Here is a 22,792-nt window from a genome sequence, read left to right on the forward strand (position 1 = left end):
GACTAGGTGAAAAATCTGTCGATGTGCCCTTGAGCAAAGCACTTTGTCGCTCTGGATAATGTAAAAAAACAAACAATTAAAATGTTTCCTGAAAGGAAAGCAGTAAATTGCACTGCTTAGAAAAACAGGACAAATCAAAAGAGTGAAATTGAAAAATCCATTACCTGACTATGTCATACCAGAGACAACATGATTGATGTCATGTTGTTCCTGTATTAGGTCCCTGGGACAACATTTGTGGACACTGGATTACATATCTGCTAAACCCCATTATACACAGTTCTCCTCCAGACCTACAGATGGCGATGGGGTGCTCTCTGGCCCGCATTTCAATGTTCTATGCATTTTCTGCTTTGCATGCTGGGAAGGGAGTCTCACCCTAGCAACAGCAAACCATAAACGATGAGAGCTCTCAATTTAGCTAGCGTAGGTAACGGTCAGACAATTCAGTCGTTTTGTTAAATTTACAGTGAAAGAAAATTGAATGTGAGTTTTCCATTATTTCCGAAATGGAAAAACTGCAGGCAGAAGATGCACGGTATTTGAAAAGGTAACGTTAGCTAGCCAGTTGTGGCTAGAAAACAGATGCTGATGTTTTGACAATCAGCTGTGACTGAAACGTGACGTTGTGGCTCATAATGTGTTTTGAAATGATATGAGATTAGATTTTTTTAAATACATGTTGGTGTATATTGAGGTATACAAGAATACTGTCTAGTAGTGTCTAAAGTTACCTAGCTAACAATTTGGTGGTTGGAATTGAATGTTGTAAATCAAAAGCGGTTTATCATCCAGATCTCCATCATCATCACTCGCCTGGCCATTTCTCTCAATCCGTAGGAAAGTAAAACGGGGGAGTTTGGATGTCCACCCGACAGAGAAAGCCCTCGTTGTTCAGTATGAGGTGGAGGCGACTATCCTCGGCGAAATGGGGGACCTAATGGTTGGAGAACGCAAGGAGTGTCAGAAAATGTAACTAAGCATGGGTCTAACGTACCTACGAAAATGGGATTAACGATGAAGTTGTTGTTTTTCCAGTCACCTTCACCTGAACAGAAGTAATGGGTCGTTCGTGAACGAACGGCTCTTTTTGGTGAACGTCGGGAACCGAATCGCATCGGTGAAAGAGCCGTTCATTTGGCTCCCTGATTTGCATACTGCTACTACTGCTCTTTGAGCTCAAAACTAAGTTTTTCTACAGACAAAATAATTAAATAATTACTGCAGAAACAATAAATAGTGCCGAGAGCGTGTCAAATCTAGTCCACGCTGATTTTTCTTTTCCCAGTGTGTAACAATCAAAGTTTTTTTTGCAGCCCATCTAATAATTTGGCCAGGTAAAAATAAATAAATTGAACGCGCATTTCACGATCGGACATAATGGTAGCCTACCTTTTGGTCTTTACATTGAAGATGAGCAATGTTTTCATGGTTATAGATTTTTAACCATTTTGAACGAAGAGCCGTTTGGGAGCCTGTTCTTTTACAAAATGGAGCCAAATGAGCCGGCTCACCGAAAAGACTCGAATGCCCATCACTACTGAACAGGTCCAATGGGTTCTTTTATACATACCATGTTCACCACTAAGTAGAGACCACCAAAACACTGGTCTTTCCTACCCTGTCACATGATGCTTTAGCTTAATTTTTTTGCTTGATATGTATTTTGCATTAACAAAAGATGAGGTCATTGAATAGTTATTGGAAATAACTTTTTTTGTTTCTAAGAAAATTGCTCAAAATGTTGTCACATTTAATTTCTATTCACAGCATCCGCCTTAAAAGCTTAAACGCAAACACGGACATTGCCTCCCTGGCTCGCAAGGTGGTGGAGGAATGCAGGCTCATTCATCCATCTAAACTTCCGGAGGTGGAGCAACTGCTGTTCTACCTGCAGAACCGCAAGAAGCCAGGTAATGTTTACATTATGGTAACGCCTGGTCCTGATTGGCTGCAGTTGCAGGCTGAATGACTCATTATGTAAATACACCTTCATCATGTGCTGACTAGTGCTTTTGCTGTCCTGTCCTCCTCCTCACAGACAAACAAGAGAAACATTCGCCCAGAGACCTCACACCATTTGAGGGGATGGAGGTAAGGAGAGCATTTTTTCAAAAATGTGTACGTGTGTGACTGTGTGTGTGTGTGTGTCTTTGTCTGTGTGTGTGTGTGTGTGTGTGTGTGTGACAGTGTGTCTGTACCCATTTCTGTGAGTTTGATACCATGATTCATTGCATTCTTTCTGTGTTATTAATCCTCCTCATTCCTCACCCATACTGTATCTGGGTCATTTTCAGCTGGATGAGGAGGCCAACATCAACAGCATTGATGACTATGTGGAGCTGCTGTATGAAGACATCCCAGAGAAGGTCAGGGGAGCCACCCTCATTCTCCACCTCGCCCGCAACCCTGACAACCTGGAGGAGCTCCTGCAGAATGGTACGCTCCTTCCTTGAGTTCCTTCCTCACCTGTCACAATGGTATGCCCCAGAGTAATCATCTGCTCTGCTCTTGGGGTGGGCATTTTAGAGAATGTCTGTGTTCGAGTACTCTCATGAAAATAATTTTGAGTACTCGAATACTCACATATAAGCGTGAAACCGGGCTGAAGGCAAAACGTTTGCAGTGTGCTATTTGTTGTTCCAATTACTGGTTATACTTGAGTACTTGCACCCATCCCTACTCTGCTCTGCTGGGTGTATGAAAGCTGTACAGGCCAGATGCTAGCAAAACTCTAGTGTCATTGGTTATTATAATCCACTCTCTCAGCCACCAGCCCATCCCATTCATAAGAAAACACAGCCCTTCCTATTCCCTTCCCTGACCACAGAGCTGTTTTCTCTCACAACAGCACAAGGCCATCATCCATTACAGCTGTCAGAAGATGGCATGGCTTCATTTGTAACTGTCAATATGTATCACAGGTTTACTTTGTCTGTCGTAACGCATCACATGGTCAGATGTTGATAATGGTAGAACGTGCCATGTGAACCGTGAGACCTGGGGTCAGTGAGGAAAGACGAGAGGGCCAGGGGAAATGGAACAACGTGATATGTGTCTTTACAATGAAGATCACCCATAGCTCAAAGCCATGGGAGCCTGGAACCCCTTACATTCCCCCAGGTTCCTTACCTTAACCTCCCACCCCAACCCCAACCTGACTGTCATCTCTAGTTGATTCTTTCCATCACCCCCACCTCCACCCCTACTCCATACTTCCCTTCCCAATCCTAACATTCTGTCCATCTCCTTCAAATAACTCCTTCTCCACTTCATCGATCACTTCCCTCTCCCCTTGCCCCCCACCCTATCGCCTATCTCCCCCTCTTTTTCTCCCATCTCTCTTTCTCCCTCTCTTACCTCCCCCCCCCCCACACACACACATACCACGTCTCTCTCTCTCTCTCACCCCCCTCCCATCTCTCTCTCTCTAACCTGACTGTGTGTCTGCTGCTCATCAGAGACGGCCCTGGGAGCCCTGGCCAGAGTCCTGAGGGAGGACTGGAAACAGAGTGTTGACATGGCAACCACCATCATCTACATCTTCTTCTGCTTCTCCAGGTACACAACTCTCTCTCTTCCCTCTCTCTCTTCCCTCTCTCTCTTCCCTCTCGCCAAAACTTTAGTTTTCACGTTCCGCTCTCTCTCGTTCTGACAGAAGTCACACAACTATGACAACATAGCGCAAAACCTTACTTTCCAACCGGGGGGTTTCGGAAACACAAAAATTATCCTTGAAAGGATAATATATAAACTACTTGTCAAGAGCGATTTGAGTTGTGAGAGGATCTACGTTGTTCTGAAAACTGATAGTCTTTCTTGGCCCTGCTCCATGGCAGTGCTGTGCTGTTGGGGTTTACAATGATCTGGTTTGTGTCTGGCTGATTATGAGTAGGAGATACTGTTGGACTCAATGCTTTAAGGCTTTATTTTGGCAATTTACTTTTTTAGACTAAGCTCTCAGGTGATGGGATCATTTCAATCTGAGCTCCCGATTGTGGTCCAAATAGGTGTTGCATGATGATGAACGAAGTGCACTTTGAATAAGTGGAAGCCTTGTAAACCTTTTCACTTCCCTCCCCCCATCCCCAGTTTCTCCCAGTTCCATGGGCTAGTGACCCACTATAAGATCGGAGCCCTCTGTATGAACATCATTGAACACGAGCTGAAGAGGTACGACCTCTGGCAGGATGAACTGCAGAAGAAGAAGAAGGCTTATATCCTTCAGCTAAGGTCAAAGGTCACATGAAGGATGTTACGTACCTTGCTGCTTCACAGAGGGTCAATGCCTCAGGGACCCTGCTGTCCTCAGTGTTGACATATCTCTTCATTTTAATCATAATGTCACTGTATAGAAGGAAAGGCAATTCATAGTTGTTCTTTATTGGACGTTGTAATAGGCTGATATAGAACATGTGACTATATAAGCTCTCTCTATCGTGAGTTGATTGGATCAGTATAGCAGCAGCAGCACTCCTTCCTTGACTGTTTTTACGTGAAGAGGACCCTGACAACCAGAATGTGAAGAAGGAACATGAAAAAGCCTTCAAGAAGTACCAGGGCCTCCTGATCAAGCAGGAGCAGCTTCTACGAGGTACAGTAACAGTGGTACACTACCATGGCAACACAGTGATGTGTTGCGCAGCACTGTTAGTGCTTGATAATGCAATGATGTAATTAGCAATAATATTACAATTAATAACATAGTGATTACATTGCATAGTATATTATATATTTTTTACTTTGGTTATTACATGGTGATAACGTGACAGTATTACATAGTATTTTACATAGTTTTTTACATTGGTTATTACATGGTAATAACATGGTGATTATATGACAGTTACATCGTTTTTTACATCGTTTTTTTACATTGGTTATTACATGGTAATAACATGGTGATAACATGACAGTATTACATAGTATTTTACATCTTTGTTACATTGGTTATAACAGAGAGTGATTACATGACAGTATTACATAGTATATTATTATTTAAAACATTTTTTACATTGGTTATAACATATTGCTCTAACTTGTTATTACTATCTAATTCTCAAGTCCCTGTGCTCCCCAGTGTCTCTGTACCTGTTGTTGAACCTGGCTGAGGACACACGCACAGAGCTGAAGATGAGGAACAAGAACATCGTCCACATGCTGGTGAAGACCCTGGACCGGGAGGACGAGGAGCTGCTGGTGCTGGTGGTCTCCTTCCTCAAGAAACTCAGCATCTTCCTGGAGAACAAGAACGACATGGTACGAGAGAGGGAGGGAGGGAGGGGGAGGGAGAGGGAATAGAGGGATAGAGAGAGAGGGAGGGGGGATAGAGAGAGAGAGGGATAGAGAGGGGGGATAGAGGGATAGAGAGAGAGGGAGGGGGGATAGAGGGAGGGAGGGGGGGAGATGGGATAGAGGGATAGAGAGAGAGGGAGGGAGGGAGGGAGGGGGAGATGGGATAGAGGGAGGGAGGGGGAGATGGGATAGAGGGAGGGAGGGGGGGAGATGGGATAGAGGGATAGAGAGAGAGGGAGGGGGGATAGAGAGAGAGAGGGATAGAGAGGGGGGATAGAGGGAGGGGGATAGAGGGATAGAGAGAGAGGGAGGGGGGATAGAGGGAGGGAGGGGGAGATGGGATAGAGGGAGGGAGGGGGGAGATGGGATAGAGGGATAGAGAGAGAGGGAGGGAGGGAGGGAGGGGGAGATGGGATAGAGGGAGGGAGGGGGGATAGAGGGAGGAGGATAGGGAGAGGGGAATGGAGGGGGATAGAGGAAGGGGGAATGGAGGGGGATAGAGGGAGGGAGGGGGAGAGGGGATAGAGGGAGGGAGAGGGGATAGAGAGAGAGGGGAATGGAGGGGGATAGAGGAAGGGGGAATGGAGGGTTGGATAGAGAGAGGGGGGATAGAGAGAGGGGAGAGATGCATGGACGGACGGATGGATGGAGGGAGAAAAAAGGACAGGCGTTGCAACATGGTGAGGAAAATACATACAAAGTCTCAGGTCCTCCGACTGAGGTACTGTGAAAAGATTTGTAATGGTTTACATGTTGTTAGTGTTAGTTCTTTTTGTTGATGTCTTCTAGTGCAGACTTTAGTGATCACTGCTCTATGTCCTGTCCTATAGTGCAGTTCCACCTGGATCCAATCTCAGCCAGTTGGTGTGCCTTTATCAACCAGGCTGAGTTAGGAACAGTTTTTATCTCCTTGTTTCTTTTTAGTGTGTCTTTGACTCTGATAAAAGGCAGCCCATTCAGACTCCATGTGTCCAGCACCACAGAAGAACACTGTTATTCACAGAGTATCACTTCACCTCTGGGGAAGGTTTCATTTACAGCCTGGTTAGCTACAAAAAGAGAATCGGTTAGTGATTTGGAATCAGATTCTATTTATTACACATGTTTGTATTGAACACCAGATACCAGTTGTAAGAACTACAGTTGATTACGTGCAGACTGGATTTGTAATTGTGGAGATTTCATTGTGAGCACAGTAGCTGTGTACTTGACACACACACACCTCTTCCACTGTGCAGGTATATGGTTTGCTCTACTTTCCTGGTGCGTTTTAGACATGTCCTTGATGCATCAGCTCAACACCTCCACCTGCCTGTAAACATTGTGGATCTACGCTGCTTTCTCTTGACATTCTGACTGTTACAAATCAGTTGAGTTTATTTCAAGTAATGAATTGAATGAACTCAGTTAAAATGAAGTATGATGAAGTCCAATACAGGATCTCTCTATAACAGGAAGAGGGATAGTCGGATTGGTTATTGAAGTAGGCTTTGTAGAGGTGTACATTATACTGGGGTGTGTTGAGTGACTAGTCTCTCCCTCTCCTCTGTTCCCTGGTGTTCAGGCAGAGACGTATGCGGTGGAGAAGCTGGCCAGGCTGCTGGCCTGTGATCATGAGGACCTACTGAACACCACCCTGCGCCTGCTCCTCAACCTCTCCTTTGACACAGGCCTCCGCAGACAGATGGTCCAGACTGGACTCATCCCCAAACTCTCCTTAATGCTAGGTACTAACTGACACAACTCCCTGTGTGTGTGTGTGTGTGTGTGTGTGTGTGTGTGTGTGTGTGTGTGTGTGTGCGTGTGTGCGTCAGTATGTCTAAGTAAGTGTGTGTCAGTGTGTGCAGGTGCAGGCTGTTATAAAGCTGTGGAGACAGCGAGGCTGGTTCTGGCTCTGGTGGCCATTAGAAAAATGACTTCCTGAAACTAGATCCAGTGTGTGATTGGTGCGTTAGCTCATCCAGGGGGTCATGTGGCACGGCTGGGAGCATCTGTGATGGGCCCTTTGAAGCCTCTCCAGGGAGGGTCGGGTAACGTGCATAATTAATATAATATATTTGTTAGAATAACACTCCGGGCCCCAGCATAAATGTTGTTTTTGCAGGAGCCGGCCGGAGAGGCTGAGGAGGGGTCTACAGAGATTTGGGAGGGATTTTTTTCTTTTCTTTTAGATTGAGACACACACTTGTGCACGCACACCTACGCATACACACATAATGCACGTCCTGTCCACGCTTAGGTTAAACATAGCTGGATATATCTAATTTTCAGTGGAGGCTGCTGAGGGGAGGATGGCTCATAATAATGGCTGAAACAGAGCAAATGGAATGAAATCAAACCATGTTTGATGTATTTGATACCATTCCACTAATTCCGCTCCAGTCATTACCACGAGCCCGTCCTCCCCAATTAAGGTGCCACCAACCTCATGTGCTCATTTTAGAGAGCGTGTGTGTCTGTGTGTGCGTTTGTAAGATTCACTCTTTCCCATTGCTACTACACTTTTGTCTATTCTTGACTTTCCCAGTATGTGTGTGTGATTTCCAAACTCAGATGAATAGAGGCCTTATTAATCATCATGTAGGCTCTGTGATGTGGTGTCCTCTCCTCTGTGTGTTTGTGTCCAGAGATTCCCTTCTTATCTCCAGAGAGATAACCGCTCCTCTCTTCTCCTCTCTGCTCTGTTCTTCACTGTTATGCTGTGAGGGTGTTAGGTGACGTCTGCCAGCCCTCTGATCCCTGTCCCATCAGGCCCCACTAGGGGTCCCAACCTGGGCTGATAAGATGAAAGGGAGAAGTGTGGGCTACTCCTCCTGATCCCACCATCTGAACCAGGATTTAGGACCGACTACGACATCTCAATCCTTTCAACCCTTCACCTGACCACTGGCCCTTTGTTGTTGACGTGACTATCTATCATAGGTGCTGCTGAAGTACCACGTTTTACAGTAAAGAAAATACTCGCAATTTATTCCAGAATCATTCCATTTTTACAATTACTGAATGGCCATTGCTGGGACATTTTCTTTATGGTTTTTTTCTTTGAAGGTTGAAGCAGTACTCTTATTTACTCAATAAACTGCACTAACAACAATAGTATACTTTCCACAGAACTGCCGCAGATGCCACTAATGCATGGCGGTGTGATTCTATGAAGGTTGAGTGGTTTTAAATCAGAGCAGGGTGTAATTGGAGTTTAGCTCTACCACTAACTGCCCCTGAACATTCTAGATAATTCTTAACGAGTGCTCCACTCTTTTTTTCAGTGGGGCTCTAGTGGTGTTTTGAACATTTTAATGGGGTCTCGCTCCTTCCCAATAAAGGATCCTCCATGTTCCTACCAGTGTAGTGAGGGAGTTTGCCAGGTCAGATGAGTGTGAGTGTGTGTGTGTGTGTGTGAGAGTGTGTCTTGTGTGCAAGCTCATGTGAGTGTGTGTGTTTAGGTATAGGTTGAGGGCTCCACTAATGAGAAGCACATGTTTGGGCCAATCGTGGCACTGCAAGGGCCTGAGCAGCGTAGCTTTATTAAAGGCAGTAAAATTGATGCTTCCTCCTGTTTCCCCAATGAAACCTCCAAGCCGTCTTTTTTCCCTTGTTTCCAGGGGTTCAGTGAGCACATCTGGTTTCAGTAGGCTGCTATGTGATAAGGCTGCCTGCCCTGCATGGTTCCCTGACCACGGGTTAGGACCAGTTAGTACTGGACTGGGTTGGTCTGCTCTGTCAGATCGGTGGTCTTGCTGGGGCCGATCACTAGTTCTGTTCTGACCCAGTGTGGTTGGCCACTGGGGTCACTGTACCTCTACAGACCAGTCTTGAAACCACCTAGGTCCTCAGACTTTTCAGTGACTCCATGGTGTTCGCTAGCTGCCTCTGGAGCGGCCTGCAGTCACCCTGCAATGGTTTGGGTCAAACTCCTAAACACTCTGAGAGAACAGAGCTACCAGACAGTTTAACACTGATTCAGAGCCACGTCCCTCACACAGCTGTAAGATAACCTCCTATAAACCTGCAAGAAGAACATGTGTTCATTGTCTTTGCATAGCTAGCTTTTCTGCTACTAAACCATATGGTTTTAGAGCGGTGGCTAACTGGATGTTATTTAACCTGTATTGTAGTGGACTTGTGTGTCGCGCACTCGTCCCATGAAGCAGAACGAAAGTGTACAGCTCCTCATTAATTTATCCATTCACCGCTCTCTCTCGGTCTCTCTCTCTCTCTCTGTGCTTCTCCTCTCTCTCTATGTCTCTCTCTCTCTCTGTCTCTCTCTATGTCTCTCTCTGTCTCTCTCTGTCTCTCTCTCTATGTCTCTCTGTCTCTCTCTATGTCTCTCTCTATGTCTCTCTGTCTCTCTCTGTCTCTGTGCTTCTCTCTCTCTCTCTGTTTATGTTCCAGCTGACGAGAGCCAGGGACAGCTGTGTATGTGCATTCTGTACCACATCAGTGTGGATGACCGATTCAAGTCCATGTTTGCCTACACAGACTGCATACCACAGGTAAGACTGGGTAATGTACACCCAGGGGCCAGGGATTGCAGACAAGACAGCATTAGCATTGAGGCTAACAGCCCTGGAATTATTCATGAGCGAGAGGGAGGGGGTGAGAGAGAGGGAGGGGGTGAGAGAGAGGGAGGGGTGGAGAGAGAGGGAGGGGTGGAGAGAGAGGGAGGGGTGGAGAGAGAGGGAAAGAAGGAGAGGAATAAATGGGGATGGATGGACAGAGGAGAGGGATGGAGAGAGAAGAGAGGGCTTGAGAGAGAGGGGGGCACGCTACATCTGCACCCAAACCACCGGAGGATGGCTGCTCAGCCTTCACTCTCACTGTCATTGGAGCGCTGCGTCAGTCATCTAGCTAGCCCTTAGTGGAAAGAGACCCTTCTCTCTGTCTTCTCTGTAGCCAAGGCACATTCTGGTGTGTAGATTACACACACATACTGTATCTACATAATATATTTTTAGTGTTAAAGTTTTGAGTGATGTCAGTATGTAATTGAGGAGATGTCATATTGATTAAGTTATGTCTGATTTCCTCTCAGTCTTTCATAGATTATTCAAATGCTTATTCTGTTTGTGTTGTGAGATTGGGTGTAAATGCGGGCCAGATGCTCATAAACAGGGCTGTTTGTGTAGTGGGTCGTGTTGCCAGTAGATCTGTCCTGCGGGGTCGGAGTGTCAGAGAGGATGCTGGGTAGCAGCATGACCGGAAATAGCCCTTTGACCCCAGGCCCTCTAACCCCACCCTCCCCTCTAGGGATGGTCTTGAGCCCCTCTCCTCTCCACCTATTCTTTGTCCTTGCCCTTTGGCCAGCTCAACATATCCCTCCCTCCCTCCCTGCCTCCCCTACTCCTTTTCCTTTCTTTCCTTCTCCTCTCTACCTCTCCCCCTTGGCCTGGGGCAAGGCCTGACCCAGCTCTTCTCCTCTCTACCTCTCCCCCCTGGGCCTGGGGCAAGGCCTGACCCATCTCTTGTCCTCTCTACCTCCCCCCTGGGCCTAGGGAAAGGCCTGACCCAGCTCTTCTCCTCTCTACCTCCCCCCTGGGCCTAGGGAAAGGCCTGACCCAGCTCTTCTCCTCTCTACCTCCCCCCTGGGCCTGGGGAAAGGCCTGATCCAGTTCTTCTCCTCCTCTCCTCAGCTCCTGCTAGAGTCAGCTCTGAGCTGGGAGAGAGAGGCTGGTGGTTGGACATGGGGTTATGAGGGAGAGGCTGGAGGCTGGACATGGGGTTATGAGAAAGAGACTGGACATGGGGTTATGAGAGGGAGGCTGGAGGCTGGACATGGGGTTATGAGGGAGAGGAATGGAGTTAGGGGCAGAGGGTGGTTAGGGGCAGAGGGTGGTTAGGAGCAGAGGAGGGTTAGGGTGGATGTTAGGGGCGGAGAGGTGTGAGGGGTTAGGGGCGGAGGGGTGTTAGGGGCAGAGGTGGGTTAGGGTCGGAGGGGTGGAGAGGGGTTAGGGTTTGGAGGAGAGTGATGGGTTAGACAGTGAGGGGTTAGACAGTGAGGGGTTAGACAGTGAGGGTGTGCTGTGTAGTGGGGTGCTAGGCCTCCTCTGGCTCTGCTGTGGTAAATAAGCAGAGGCAGGTGCCAGAGAGTCTAGACGGGGCTGATTTGGGGTCCGGGGCCCCTGGTATGTGATACCCGACTCGAGGCCTGTGTGTGTGTGTGTGTGTGTGTGTGTGTGTGTGTGATTGCACACCGCTGACTCCTCACAGGGAGCGGGCCTGCAGTGCCCCTGCTTAAAGCCTTTCCTGTTTAATGTTAAATCAGAGAAGGAGAGCTGCGAGACGGGGAGCGGAGGGCAGGGGCTGTGGGCAACTCGTTTTTGGACCTACGCCTGCCCATAGTTGACCTCCAGGGCCGTTTCCTGGTGGACCCTCCCCTTCCCCCTCCTCAGCTCGTCCCTCCTCCCTCCTCAGCCCCTCCCCCCCTCCTTAGCCCCCCCTCTTCCCTCTCTCTCCCATCTCTCCATCCCTTTTTTCTCTCTCTCTCTCCATATATCCATCCCTCTCTCCATCATCTCTCTCCCTCTCTCTCGCTCTCTCTATATATATATATATATATATATATATATATATATATATATATATATATATATCCATCCCTCTCTCCATCATCTCTCTCTCTCTCTCTCTCTCTCTCTCTCTCTCTCTCTCTCTCTCTCACTCCATATATCCGTCCCTCTCTTCTGCTCTCTTTCCCCATCTATTTCCCTATCTCTCCCATTGCTCCATCCCTCTCTCCATCTATCTCTCCCTTTCCCTCTTTTTTTTTTTCTCTCTCTCCCCATTCCTCTCTAGCTCTCTCTCCTCGTTGTCTGTTTGCAAGCCCTCTCAGGTTTCCCCTCCACAGTCTTGGCACAGACCTGACTAGACAGCAGCGAGTGTACTGCACCTCTACCCACCTTTCTGCTCACTTCAGAGAAGGGCTGCCTGTTCCCATACTCTGCGGTTAACCCAACTTGTGTCACCATGGCCACCCACTAAATGACTGTATGGAAGCTATGTAGACCAGTGTCATCAACATGGTGATGATGTCATTCATCCACTCAGCCAATGATGTCGCCTAGCAAACATCCATCCACAAACAGTAGAGAGAAAGGCTTGGGAACAGACACACCCATAACACACTGACTGACTGCTGGCCAATGATATTGATCGCTGATGAATTGGTATTGATGAGTTGATTGACATTTATTATATGATTGATTGACAGTTGATGAAGATGCTGTTTGATTGTGGTGAGAGCCCCATGGACCCTGAGCTCATCTCCTTCTGCATCAACCTGGCAGCCAACAAGAGGAACGCACAGGTCATCTGTGAAGGTACAACCCACACGCGCACACAAACACGCACACACATACTCACACACACACACACACACACTCCTAATCCTGTTCTCCTGTGCCTAGGTAATGGTCTGAAGATGCTGATGAAGAGGGGCCTGAAGCTAAAGGATGTTCTTATCATGAAGATGATCAGGAACTTGTCACAACATGACGGACCCACCAAGAACCTCTTCATAGTGAGTACTAGACGTACTCACACTCTAACACTGATCAGCTTCAACATGCTTAGTATAGAGATAGACGGATAAGACTAGACAGGCTCACATGATCTGTGTTCTTATGCTGGTCACTGAATCCATTGCTACACTATTAGAACAGAACATTTTAGTGCTGAACCGACCCCCTTCATGTACCCCCTAAGGACTATGTGGGTGACCTAGCAGCTCAGATAGGAGCGGAGGAGAGAGAGGAGTATGTGATAGAGTGTCTGGGAACTCTGGCTAACCTCACCATCCGAGACCTGGACTGGGAACTGGTGCTGAAGGAGTACAACCTGGTGCCCTACCTCAAAGACCACCTCAAACCAGGTAGGCCTCAAAGACCGCTTCAAACCATGGAGGGAGGGAGGCGGAGGGGGAGAAAAGGTGGGGTGAGGGAGGACTGGTGCTGTAACTTACAGGTGCATTCACCCTGAAGAACTTAAGCAAGATGACAGACATGGTTGCCCTGTTTCTAGCTCCTATACAACTTTCAGTATTTTTTGTTGTTGTTTTATTTGTGTTATTTCTTACATTATTTGCTCGGAATGTTTCTTGAATTATTATCTACAGCCGAAAATAACTTTGGGATATTAGATCGGCGGTCACTCACCAGCATTTCGACCAGAAATTCAAATTCCCTGAATTGGATCCTTTGTTTGAACTCCCCAAGGCAATTCCATTAATCCCAGGGGCTGCTCCAAGTCGCTGTTGACGGAGAAGAGGAACAAGGAGTGGGCTCATAGTCAGACTCAGAAGGCGTGCATAACATCTACCGCTTCCAAGTATATTATGCGCTAACGCTCAGTCCCTGGACAATAAAGTAGACAAGCTTAGGGCGAGGATCTCCTTCCAGAGAGACATCAGGGACTGTAACATACTCTGTTTTACGGAATCATGGCTCTCTCCGGATATATTGTCCCCGTCCATTCAGCCAGCGGGGTTCTCCGTACATCGCGCGGACAGGAAGAAAGATCTCTCCGGGAAAAAGAAAGTTAGAGGTGTATGTTTCATGATTAACTACTCATGGTGTGATTGTGGTAACGTACAGGAACTCCAGTCCTTTTGTTCTCCCGATCTGGAATACCTCACCATGAAATGCCGGCCGCATTACCTCCTGAGAGAATTTTCTTCAGTCATCGTCACGGCCGTGTATGTCCCCCCCCAAGCCGACCCCGCGACGTCTCTCAAGCAATTACTCTGGACTTTGTGCAAACTGGAAACCGCATATCCTGAGGCAGCATTTATTGTAGCTGGGAACTTCAATAAAGGACATCTGAGGAAAATGCTACCAAAGGTTTATCAACACATCTCCTGTGCTACTCGATCAATGAGCGCTCTTGACCATTGATACTCCCCCTTCCGTGATGTCTACAAGGCCCTCCCCCGCCCTCCCTTCAGCAAATCAGATCACGCCTCCATTTTGCTATAGGCAGATACTTAAAATAAGTACCCGTGGTAAGGACTGTTCAACGTTGGTTTGACCAATCAGAATCTATGCTTCAAGACTGTTTGATCACGCAGACTGGGAAATGTTCCGACGTATACACTGACTCGGTGACTGAGTTCATCAGGAAGTACATAGAGGATGTTGTTACTACTGTGATGATTAGAACTTATCCAAACCAAAAACCGTGGATAAATGGCAGCATTCACGCAAAACTGAAAAGCGTTAACCACCGCATTTAACCACAGCAAGGTGACTGGGAACATGGACGTGTACAACCAGACCAGCTATGCCCTCCGTAAGGCAATAGAAAACGCAAAAACGACAGTACAGGGATAAAGTGTAGTCGCAATTCAACGGCTCAAACGCAAGACGTATGTGGCAGAGACAATCACGAGTTATAAAGGGAAAGCCAGCCACGTTTGGGACACTGACGCCTTGCTGCCAGACAAGCTAAAAACAAGAGGAATACCTATGTAAGAGTCCTGTTCATTGACTACAGCTCAGCCTTCAACACCATAGTGCCCTCCAAGCTCATCATAGGGCCCTGGGTCTGAACCCCTCCCTGTGCAACTGGGTCCTAGACTTCCTGACGGGCCAACCCCAGGTGATGAAGGTAGGCAACAGCACATCCGCCACGCTGTTCTTCAACACTGGGGCCCCACAAGGGTGCGTGCTCAGCCCCCTCCTGTACTCCCTATTCACCCATGACTACGTGGCCACGCACGTCTCCAACTCAATCCAGTTTTCTGACGACACAACAGTGGTAGGCCTGATTACCAACAACAACGAGATAGCCTACAGGGAGGATGTGAGGGCCCTGGCGGAGTGTTGTCAGAATAATAACCTCTCCCTCAACGTCAACAAAACGAAGCTGATCTTGGACTTCAGGAGACTGCAGAGAGAGCACGCCCCCATCCACATCGAGAGCACGCCCCCATCCACATCGACGGGGCCGCAGTGGAGAGGGTGAAAAGCTTCAAGTTCCTCGGCATGCACATCACTGACAACCTGAAATGGTCCATCCACACATACAGTGTGGTGAAGAAGGTGCAACAGCTCCTCTTCAACCTCTGGAGGCTGAAGAAATTTGGCTTGGCCCCTAAGACCCTCACAAACCTCTACAGATGCACCATTGAGAGCATCCTACCAGGCAATTGCACTGTCCGCAACCGCAGGGCTCTCCAGGGGGTGGTGCGGTCAGCCCAACGCGTCACCGGGGGCACACTGCCTGCCCTCCAGGACATCTACAGCAACCGGTGTCACAGGAAGGCCAAGAAGATCGTCTTTCTATACCCGACGTAAGACCACTGCAAAAAACACTCAAACTGGACAGTTTTATCTCTATCTCTACATTCAAAGACTCAATCATGGACACTTACTGACACTTGTGGCTGCTTCGCGTGATGTATTGTTGTCTTTACCGTTTTGCCCTTTGTGCTGTTGTCTGTGCCTAACAGTGTTTGCACCATGTTGTGTTGTTGTCATGTGGTGTTGCTACCATGCTGTGTTGTCATGTGTTGCTGCCATGCTGTGTTGTTGTCTTAGGTCTCTCTTTATGTAGTGTTGTGGTGTCTCTCTTGTTGTGATGTGTGTTTTGTCCTACATTTCTTAGTTTTTTTATCCCTGCCCCCTTCCTCCCCAGGAGGTAGGCCGTCATTGTAAATAAGAATTTGTTCTTAATTGACTTGCCTAGTTAAATAAAGGTCAAAAAAAAAAAAAAAAAGATCATCAAGGACATCAGCCACCTGAGCCACGGCCTGTTCACCCCACTACCATCTAGAAAGCGGAGACAGTACAGGTGCATCAAAGCTGGGACCGAGAGACTGAAAAACAGTGTCTATCTCCAGGCCATCAGACTTTTAAATAGTCACCACTATCTGGCCTCCACCCGGTACCCTGCCCTGAACGTAGTGACTGTTACTTGCTGGCTACCACCCGGTATTCTACCCTGCACCTTAGAGACTGCTGCCCTATGTACATAGTCGTTGAACACTGGTCACTTTAGTAATGTTTACATACTGTTTTATCCACTTCATATGTACAGTGCATTCGGAAAGTATTCAGACTGTTGACTTTTTCCACATTTTGTTACGTTACAGCCTTATTCTAAAATGGATAAAAAAAATATTATAATAATCCCGTCATCAATCTACACACAATACCCCATAATGCAAAAACTGAAATATCACATTTACATTATTATTCATCCCTTTACTCAGTACTTTGTTGAAGCACCTTTGGCAGCGATTACAGCCTCGAGTCTTCTTGGGTATGACGCTACAAGCTTAGCACACCTGTACATCCTATTAGCCAACGTTCAATCTTTTGAGAATAAAATTGACGATTTAAGATTACGGTTATCCTACCAACGGGACATTAAAAACTGTAATATCTTATGTTTCACGGAGTCGTGGCTGAACGACAACAATGATAACATTCAGCTAGCAGGCTATACGCTACATCGACAGGACAGAACGGCAGACTCTGGTAAGACAAGGGGTGGCGGTCTCTGTATATTTGTAAACAACAGCTGGTGCACAAAATCAAATACTAAGGAAGTCTCGAGGTTTTGCTCGCCTGAGGTAGAGTATCTTATGATAAGCTGTAGACCACACTATTTACCAAGAGAGTTTTCATCTATATTTTTCATAGCTGTCTATTTACCACCACAAACCAATGCTGGCATTAAGATTGCACTGAATGAGTTGTACAAGGCCATTAATCAACAGGAAAACGCTCATCCAGATGCAGCGCTCCTAGTAGCCGGGGACTTTAATGCAGGGAAACTTAAATCCGTTCTACCTAATTTCTACCAGCATGTTAAATGTGCAACCAGAGGGAAAAAAACTCTAGACCACCTTTACTCCACACACAGAGACGCATACAAAGCTCTCCCTCGCCCTCCATTTGGCAAATCTGACCATAACTCTATCCTCCTGATTCCTGCTTATAAGCAAAAACTGAAGCAGGAAGCACCAGTGATTCGGTTAATAAAAAAGTGGTCAGATGACGCAGATGCTAAGCTACAGGACTGTTTTGCTAGCACAGACTGGAACATGTTCCGGGATTCTTCAGACAGCATTGAGGAGTACACCACATCAGTCACTGGCTTCATCAATAAGTGCATCGATGATGTCGTCCCCACAGTGACCGTACGTACATACCCCAACCAGAAGCCATGGATTACAGGAAACATCCGCACTGAGCTAAAGGGTAGAGCTGCCGCTTTCAAGGAACGGGACTCTAACCCGGACGCTTATAAGAAATCCCGCTATGACCTCCGACGAACCATCAAACAGGCAAAGAGTCAATACAGGTCTAAGATTGAATCATACTACACTGGCTCTGACGCTCGTCGGATGTGGCAGGGCTTGAAAACTATTACAGACTACAAAGGGAAGCACAGCCGCGAGCTGCCCAGTGACACAAGCCTACCAGACGAGCTAAACCACTTCTATGCTCGCTTCGAGGCAAGCAACACTGAAGCATGCATGAGAGCACCAGCTGTTCCGGACGACTATGTGATCACGCTCTCCGTAGCCGATGTGAGTAAGACTTTTAAGCAGGTCAACATTCACAAGGCCGCAGGGCCAGACGGATTACCAGGACGTGTACTCCGAGCATGTGCTGACCAACTGGCAAGTGTCTTCACTGACATTTTCAACATGTCCCTGACTGAGTCTGTAATACCAACATGTTTCAAGCAGACCACCATAGTCCCCGTGCCCAAGAACTCTAAGATAACCTGCCTAAATGACTACCGACCCGTAGCACTGACGTCTGTAGCCATGAAGTGCTTTGAAAGACTGGTCATGGCTCACATCAACAGCATAATCCCAGAAACCCTAGACCCACTCCAATTTGCATACCGCCCCAACAGATCCACAGATGATGCAATCTCTATCGCACTCCACACTGCCCTTTCCCACCTGGACAAGAGGAACACCTACGTGAGAATGCTATTCATTGACTACAGCTCAGCATTCAACACCATAGTGCCCTCTAAGCTCATCACTAAGCTAAGGATCCTGGGACTAAACACCTCCCTCTGCAACTGGATCCTGGACTTCCTGACGGGCCGCCCCCAGGTGGTAAGGGTAGGTAACAACACATCTGCCACACTGATCCTCAACACGGGGGCCCCTCAGGGGTGCGTGCTCAGTCCCCTCCTGTACTCTCTGTTCACCCATGACTGCATGGCCAGGCACGACTCCAACACCATCATTAAGTTTGCCGACGACACAACAGTGGTAGGCCTGATCACCGACAACGATGAGACAGCCTATAGGGAGGAGGTCAGAGATCTGGCCGTGTGGTGCCAGGACAACAACCTCTCCCTCAACGTGACCAAGACAAAGGAGATGATTGTGGACTACAGGAAAAAAAAGAGGACTGAGCACGCCCCCATTCTCATCGACGGGGCTGTAGTGGAACAGGTTGAGAGCTTCAAGTTCCTTGGTGTCCACATCACCAACGAACTATCATGGTCCAAACACACCAAGACAGTCGTGAAGAGGGCACGACAAAGCCTATTCCCCCTCAGGAGACTAAAAAGATTTGGCATGGGTCCTCAGATCCTCAAAAAATTCTACAGCTGCACCATCGAGAGCATCCTGACTGGTTGCATCACCGCCTGGTATGGCAACTGCTTGGCCTCTGACCGCAAGGCACTACAGAGGGTAGTGCGTACGGCCCAGTACATCACTGGGGCAAAGCTCCCTGCCATCCAGGACCTCTATACCAGGCGGTGTCAGAGGAAGGCCCTCAAAATTGTCAAAGACTCCAGCCACCCTAGTCATAGACTGTTCTCTCTGCTACCGCACGGCAAGCGGTACCGGAGTGCCAAGTCTAGGTCCAAAAGACTTCTCAACAGCTTCTACCCCCAAGCCATAAGACTCCTGAACAGCTAATCATGGCTACCCGGACTATTTGCACTGCCCCCCCACCCCATCCTTTTTACGCTGCTGCTACTCTGTTAAGTATTTATGCATAGTCACTTTAACTCTACCCACATGTACATATTACCTCAACTACCTCAACTAGCCGGTGCCCCCGCACATTGACTCTGCAACGGTACCCCCCTGTATATATAGCCTCCCTACTGTCACTTTATTTTACTGTATATATAGCCTCCCTACTGTCACTTTATTTTACTTCTGCTCTTTTTTTCTCAACACTTTTTTTGTTGTTGTTTTATTCTTACTTTTTTTGTTTAAAATAAATGCACTGTTGGTTAAGGGCTGTAAGTAAGCATTTCACTGTAATGTCTGCACCTGTTGTATTTGGCGCATGTGACCAATAAAATTTGATTTGATTTGATTTGTATTTGGGGAGTTTCTCCCATTCCTCTCTACAGATCCTCTCAAGCTCGGTCAGCTTAGATGGGTAGCGTTGCTACACAGCTATTTTCAGGTATCTCCAGAGATGTTCCATCAGGTACAAGCAGTGGTGTAAAGTACTTAAGTAAAAATACTTGGTATCTGTACTTTACTTTACTATTTCTATTTTTGACAACTTTTACTTTTATGTCACTATATTCCTAAAGAAAATAATGTACTTTTTACTCCATACATTTTCCCTGACACCCAAAAGTACTCGTTACATTTTGAATGCTTAGCAGGACAGGAAAATGGTCCAATTTACGCACTTATCAAGATAACATCCCTGGTCATCCCTACTACCAGATCTGGCAAATTCACTAAACACAAATGCTTCATTTGTAAATGATATCCGAGTGCTGGAATGTGCCCCTGGCTATCCATAAATGTAAAAAACTAGAAAATAGTGCAGTCTGGTTTGCTTAATATAAGGAATTTGAAATGATTTATACTTTTATCAATTACATTTACTTTTGATACTTAAGTATATTTAAAAGCAAATACTTTTAGACTTTTACTCAAGTAGTATTTTACTGGGTGACTTTCACTTTTACTTGAGTCATTTTCTATAAACATATCTTTACTTTTACTCAAGTATGACAATTCGGTACTTTTTCCACCACTGGGTTCAAGTCCGGGCTCTGGCTGGGCCACTCAAGGACTTTCAGAGACTTGTCCCGAAGCCACTCCTGCGTTGTCTTGGCTGTGTGCTTAGGGTCGTTGTCCTGTTGGAAGGTGAACCTTCGCCCCAGTCTGAGGTCCTGAGCGCTCTGGAGCAGGTTTTCATCAAGGATCTCTCTGTACTTTGCTTCGTTCATCTTTCCCTCGATCCTGACTAGACTCCCAGTCACTGCTGCTGAAAAACATCCCCATAGCATGATGCTATATTCTGGACTCTGACATTGCTCGTTCTGATATTTCTTAATTTCTTTATTTTTTGGGATTTGTGTGTATTGTTAGGTATTACTACACTGTTGGAGCTAGAAGCATAAGCATTTCTCTACACGTGCGATAACATCTGCAAAATATGTTTACATGACCAATAACATTTGATTTGACAAGCAAAAACTGTTAGACCATACCACAGTTTTCAATTTGAACAAATTCTATCCCATGGCTTTCTCGCACCCCAACCTCTCTAACCCATAATCTTTATCACTCTCTCTGTGTCACTGACTGGTCCTACATCATGGGATGATGTTAGAGAACACACACACTGGGGGCTGTTACCTTTGAACTTAGTGACCTCTCCCTTTTAAGCATTGATCTCTTTGACCCCTGACCTCTGCCCCCACCAGGCTCGGCAGAGGATGACCTTATCCTAGAGGTGGTGATCATGATAGGGACGGTATCCATGGATGACTCCTGTGCTGCCACGATGGCCAAGTCTGGTATCATCCCTGCCCTCATCGAGCTGCTCAACGGTAGGTATTAGGTAGGACCCATGCTGGGGTCCACTATCTAGAGGGTTAATGTTAAGATGGAGCAGAATGGAGGTTATTCCAGTGAAATGCTTGTCTGTTATGAACAAACTAAAACGACATTCTTCAGGGGAACTCGTATTTGTCCTGACCTCCATACGTCTGTGCCTGTGTGTCAACCCAACAGGAGGAGGAGTAGTTTGTGTCAGATTGTCTATGTGTTGTTTAACCTCTGTCTCTCTCTCCTCTTTCTCTCTGTCTCTGTCTCTCTCTGTCTCTGTCTCTGTCTCTCTCTCTCTCTCTCTCTCTGTCTCTCTATTTATTTATTTATATATATATATATAGCCCAACAGGAGGACGATGAGTTTGTGTGTCAGATCGTCTATGTGTTCTACCAGATGGTGTTCCACCAAGCCACCAGGGACGTCATCATCAAGGACACACGTATCCTTTCTCTTCCCACAATGCAATTCATCTCAGAACTACAGCCCAAATGATCCTTCAATGTCCAACTCCTAAATTACTTACAATTTCACCCCATATTTACCTCACTCTGTACTGTATTATGTGTTACCATGGTAACCAACAGGACCACCCTCTGCTTCTTTCAATGTGTGTTTCCATAGCAATAAAAATCACCCTATCAATGACCTCAGCGCTCCACACAGTGTAATGCTGTACAGTTGGAATCAGAGGCGGTGTACGTAAAATTACCAATAGCTTGTGGTAGTATTTGATAGATGTTTTTCTTTCTGTGGAGAATATTACAGAGGGATCTCTGCCAAGTGGTCTGCCTTGGGAGAGGCTTTCTGCTTTACAATATCTCTCTCTCATTGCAGGAAATGTAAGAGTTGTTCATTTGGCCACAGGGCAACTGTCTCGTGTCTCCTTTCTAGAAATGAAAGAGCAAAAGCAGAGTGTTTCCTCTACGTTTCTTTCTGTCACTGTGATCTTGATTAAACAGACATTGTTGAATGACGTGTTTGAGGACAAGGAACAGCAAAATGTTAGGGTTAGAAATGTAGAAAGAAAGAAGAAATGTAGCGAGAAAGTACCTCTCCCTCCTTCTGTTGTCCTTTCCTGGACTCCCTCTCTCCAGAGGCTCCTGCCTACCTCATTGACCTGATGCACGACAAGAACGCTGAGATACGGAAAGTCTGTGATAACACACTGGACATCATCGCTGTGAGTATCTATCTATATTCTATCTGTCTGTCTGTCTGTCTGTCGCCTCTCAATGCATAATGTCTCATCCCCAAGTTACCATATATCATGAATGGGATTCTTACTGATTAATCAGGAATCAATTCCTGCTTTTCTGTCATTTTTCTTCCCATTCATTTCTAAATTAAACTGACCTGACCTACCTACCTGAGCCAACATCCTGCTTTTCTTGTTGTCCTGATCCATCCTTGCTTAATGTAGGTAGGCACAGAGGAAATGGTACTGTTCAGATCGCCTGGACTGGGAAACTCAATTCCTGGGTCAGATTTTGATTGACAGGTGTGTTTAAGTCCCAGTCATATTGTGATCTGTCACAGACCTGAGATCAGTGTAATTAGCAGTAGACTACAGCCATCCGGGCTGTGGGCTGTGGAAGGTAGTGGGGGGAGAGGAAGTGTTTCATTGAAATTATCAGTGAGAACTATTAAGCTGTGAACAACATGAAAGACCAGGACAGGCTCTGGAGAGTGTCAGAGCAGGACAGGGGAGG

General features: G+C 46.7%; 1 protein-coding gene across 1 annotated transcript in view; it reads left to right on the plus strand.

Annotated features, from left to right (window-relative positions):
• The first annotated feature begins 357 nt into the window (after positions 1-357).
• kifap3a (kinesin-associated protein 3a) overlaps positions 358-22,792 on the plus strand; it is a 30,380-nt gene continuing 7,945 nt past the window's right edge. The window contains exons 1-17 of the mRNA XM_084163500.1: positions 358-550; positions 841-972; positions 1,771-1,913; positions 2,042-2,094; positions 2,298-2,439; positions 3,462-3,561; positions 4,093-4,240; positions 4,504-4,594; positions 5,078-5,256; positions 6,857-7,019; positions 9,685-9,785; positions 12,500-12,608; positions 12,696-12,808; positions 12,994-13,159; positions 20,956-21,081; positions 21,424-21,522; positions 22,178-22,263. Coding sequence (XP_084019626.1) covers positions 510-550; positions 841-972; positions 1,771-1,913; positions 2,042-2,094; positions 2,298-2,439; positions 3,462-3,561; positions 4,093-4,240; positions 4,504-4,594; positions 5,078-5,256; positions 6,857-7,019; positions 9,685-9,785; positions 12,500-12,608; positions 12,696-12,808; positions 12,994-13,159; positions 20,956-21,081; positions 21,424-21,522; positions 22,178-22,263 — 1,992 coding nt within the window. The 5' untranslated portion in view covers positions 358-509. The remainder of the gene's footprint in view (positions 551-840; positions 973-1,770; positions 1,914-2,041; positions 2,095-2,297; positions 2,440-3,461; positions 3,562-4,092; positions 4,241-4,503; positions 4,595-5,077; positions 5,257-6,856; positions 7,020-9,684; positions 9,786-12,499; positions 12,609-12,695; positions 12,809-12,993; positions 13,160-20,955; positions 21,082-21,423; positions 21,523-22,177; positions 22,264-22,792) is intronic.

This window comes from Coregonus lavaretus, assembly GCF_964263955.1.
Source record: "Coregonus lavaretus genome assembly, chromosome: 6".
Taxonomy (NCBI): domain Eukaryota; kingdom Metazoa; phylum Chordata; class Actinopteri; order Salmoniformes; family Salmonidae; genus Coregonus; species Coregonus lavaretus.